The 3,678-nt window shown below is 57.8% G+C and overlaps 2 protein-coding genes across 2 annotated transcripts in view; both read right to left on the minus strand.

Annotated features, from left to right (window-relative positions):
• The window catches only part of Tmem161a (transmembrane protein 161A), a 12,504-nt gene extending 12,053 nt beyond the window's left edge, over positions 1-451 (minus strand). The window contains exon 1 of the mRNA XM_033759325.1: positions 378-451. Coding sequence (XP_033615216.1) covers positions 378-380 — 3 coding nt within the window. The 5' untranslated portion in view covers positions 381-451. The remainder of the gene's footprint in view (positions 1-377) is intronic.
• Positions 452-3,046: 2,595 nt separating this feature from the next.
• The window catches only part of Mef2b (myocyte enhancer factor 2B), a 3,375-nt gene continuing 2,743 nt past the window's right edge, over positions 3,047-3,678 (minus strand). Inside the window, exons 6-7 of the mRNA XM_010606550.2 lie at positions 3,651-3,670; positions 3,047-3,328 (exon numbers count right to left, since the gene is read on the minus strand). Of these exons, the coding sequence (XP_010604852.1) occupies positions 3,151-3,328; positions 3,651-3,670 (198 nt within the window). The 3' untranslated portion in view covers positions 3,047-3,150. The remainder of the gene's footprint in view (positions 3,329-3,650; positions 3,671-3,678) is intronic.

A 3,678-nucleotide genomic window follows, 5' to 3' on the forward strand; every position in this document is an offset into this window, starting at 1 on the left:
ACGCGCCCCCCAGAGGCTCGCGAGGACCCGGCAGAGCCGCGCGTGGCGGCGCACACCTGTCACCCCAGTCTCCGGAGGAGGCAGGAGGTCGTCGCGAGTTCCTGGCCGGCCTGGGCCACACAGCGGGGTCCTGCCTCGAACCCCCTCAAAAGATATAAATAAATAAAAAGGGGCCCAGAAGCCTCAAGGGCTTTCGGTTTCCGGAGGACCCCCCAGAACGACCCCTGGGGACAGCCGCGCCCCCTAAGAAGGCAGCACGGCCCTCGGCGCGACCCTGCGCTCCTCAGAGCCTTCAATCCCCACGAAGGGGCCCGGTGCCCTCGGTGTCTCCCTGGATCCCGCAGCGGAACCTCGAGCGCCGCGGGACACTCGCTCACCATGTCTCGGTAGGGAAACGCGGTGCCCGGCCTAGGCTACAGGCACCGCCCTCTCCAAAACTGCCCAATCAGAGCCCGACTCTTGTCTGATGAACGCCTCTTGCAACCGAGAAACTGGCTTAGAACTGTCCAATCGCAAGGCGCTCGCTCGCACGGCATACCGGAAGTTGTAGTTCTGACGCGCTGGATTGAGCTCGGATCCCAGCTGCAGTCTGGACAGTGCCTGGGACGCCTTTGTGGCCAGCCTTGGACTGAACCCATGGAAACCTCCTCTCCCAGCCATGGTAAGGCGATTAATATACTGGGATTACAGGCATTCGCCACCACATATGGCTTAGGACACCGAATCAGAGGTTCGTCTTCTCTGTACTCTGGTCTTCCCAACAGGAATAGGGAATGTGAGCTTATTTTATTTTTATTTATTTATTTTTTGGTACCAGGGATCGAACTTGCGACCTTGCGCTTGTAAGGCGGGCGCCGCAACCGCTGTGCTAAATCCCCGGCCCTATGTGAGCTTATTTTACTTTGAAAAAGTCTCATTAAGTTGCCTGAGCTGGCCTCAAACTTGTCATCCTCCTGCCTCGGCCTCCCGACTAGCTGGGACGCAGATATATTCCACCACCCTGGGCTTTACATAAGTTTTAGTACAACACATTGCTACAGGTGTTTTATCATTGTGTTCATCTTCCTGTGCCGATTTATGAATTAAACTTCATCCTAGGTCTCATGTCCAGGGCAAACAGCCTCGATAGGCTGGCGTCCACTCCAGGGTTTCCAGCACCCACTGTGGATCTTGGGAATGGGCCCCTCTCGTAAAAAGGGGTACACGGACTGTCCAGTGTCCCTGGTCTACACTGGGCCTACCAGTGTCCAGGTCCACACGGAACAGCCCTTGGTTTCTGTTCTCCATTGGACAACCACAGTCTCTATCCTACACTGGGGATCCTATGCCCTTAGTCCTGTTAATTGGCTCTTGGTCACTGACAAAATCATGAATTTAGGAAGTGGAGGGCTCAATTCTGGCTCATGATTCCGAGGTGTCAGTCCCTGGTAGCTGGATTCTGTGATGCTGCAGAACCTCATGGCCTCAGCAGGTAGCAGGGAAGCTGCGCAACCCACTCAGAGGAGGAAAAAAAGGAGAAACCAGCCTGGCTGAGTCCTAATATACCCTCCAGGGCCACGCCCAATGACCTCACTTCCGGGCTAGGCTCCGCCTCTCAATGGTAGTACAGGTCTTTAGCGGTGACATTGGTCCTGGCATACAGGGCTGCTGATTCCTTGTCTGTGGGTGTCCTGGAATGGCTTGGTGGGGCCACTGCACACAACACCCCTCTTTCCACTTTCCTCCTCCCTCAGCCTCTCACGTGCTGGGGTTACAGGCGTGTGCCCTCATGCCTGGTTTTTATTTCTATTTTTACCATGTGGATGTATAATATGTCACCATAAGATATTTTTAACTTTTGGCTGGAGGTCACTGAATTCAAAGCACGACCTCAGGCATGACCTTGTGGCAAGTGGAGAAAGTGTAAACAATCCCATGGCCCCAGGCTTGGAAAGCTGTTCAACTGTGTGTTTTAATTAATTAATTATTTTGCGGGGTATTGGGGATCAAACTCGGGATCTTGCGCTTGCGAGGCAGGCAGTGGCACCACTGAGCTAAATCCCCAGCCCTGTTTATGTGTTTTTTGAGTCAGAGTCTCCCTGTTTTTCTCAGGCTGGTCAAGATCTCCTAGGCTCCAGCAATCCTCCTGCCTCAGCCTCTCAGAGTGCTGGAATTATTTTTTGTTTGTTTTTGGTACTGGAGATCGAACTTGGGTCCTTGTACTTTTGAGGCAGGCGGCAGAACCACTGAGCTAAATCCCTGGCCCCTCCTGCCTCAGCCTCCTGAGTGCTGGGACTACAGGCGTGTGCCACCATGCCCAGCTTTTTTTATTTGTGTTTTTTTGAGACAGGGTCTTACTCTGTGGCCCATGCTGGCCTGGAATTTGCAACGATCCTCCTGCCTCAGCCTCCAAGCGCTGGGAGGACAGGCATGTGCCACCAAAGCCTGCATTGTGAAGGTTCACCCTGTGCACTCATCCTGGGGGCGCTGACTCCAAGGACCACCCTGCTTCTTGTCCTCTGTGTGACAGAGCCAGAGGCCAGGAAGGAGCTCCAGCCGTGCCTCAGTTTCCCCCAGGGCACTTGCAACCTCAGCCCGGTTCTCTGAGATGCTGTGTTGTCATACTGAAGTAGGGCATCGGGTGGCCGGGGCTCACGGTGAAAGTGTCCCCAGTAGGGCCAGTGGCAGCAGCCTGTGCCCGTCGTGCACCGTGAGAGCCCTCCATCCTGGCCTGGGCCCAGGGTCCACCTCACCCCCGCCTCCCGCTGTCTCCACGCTGCCACTCCTACCTGGGCTGGCCCGGTCCCCTGAGCCGGGATATTTCCACCGCACCCTGCTCACCCAAACCTCTGGGCCAGGTGCAGGGGTCTCGCAGGGGCTGCCCCAGGCTGTCCATTATTTTTTATTTATTTTTGGCTTTTTGAGCCTGGGTCTCACACGTCACCTGCCCCCTGGAGGCCCAGCATGCCGCCCTGGGCTTGTCCTGTCTTGAGCAGAGGGCGCAGAGACCCCAAGGTAACACAAGGCGACAGAGGGAGCGCTGGGAGGGCCTGGACCCCGTGTGCTTTATTGGTGGATTGCAGACGGAGGAGAGAGGAGCCCCACGCAGACAGGCATCCCCCCAGCCTCACCGTGGGTGTCCTCAACACGGGGTCCCCCGGCCCCCGCACCCTACCGCGGCCACCCGTCGGCAGGGGGCAGGCGGCGCAGTGGCCCCGGCCGCAGGAGCAGCGGGAACGGGAAGGACTTGGGGGCATCGCCCTGGCCCCCCGGGGCGGGTGACAGGCGCTCCGACTTGACGCTGACAGGAGGCGGGGAGGCTCCCCCCTCTCCCAGGCTGCGTACCCCACTGTGGGAGAGAGAAACAGGAAGAGCGGGACTCACCTATCAGCTCAGCACTCAGGAGGCTGAGGCAGAAGGATCTCCATCAGTTCGAGGCCAGACTGGGACACACAGTGAGCTCAAGGCTACCCTTAACTACATAGCGAGACCCTGTCTCAAAAAAAGTCAATACAAAAGAAGAGGGGCGCCCTTTCTTTGTCAAAGCGCTTCTGGCGACCCCGCCACGTGGGCGGGAGGGCTGGGTGCAGTGCCCGTGTGGGCCAGCAGGGGGCGGAGACGGGGAGCCTCGCGTCCCAACTCTGCAGGGGAGAAGCCGGCCAGCTACTCACCCGGGCTGGGCTGGGATGGCCTGGGGTC

The sequence above is a fragment of the Fukomys damarensis genome, unplaced genomic scaffold (genome assembly GCF_012274545.1).
Source record: "Fukomys damarensis isolate Sample0158 unplaced genomic scaffold, DMR_v1.0_HiC HiC_scaffold_37, whole genome shotgun sequence".
NCBI lineage: Eukaryota > Metazoa > Chordata > Mammalia > Rodentia > Bathyergidae > Fukomys > Fukomys damarensis.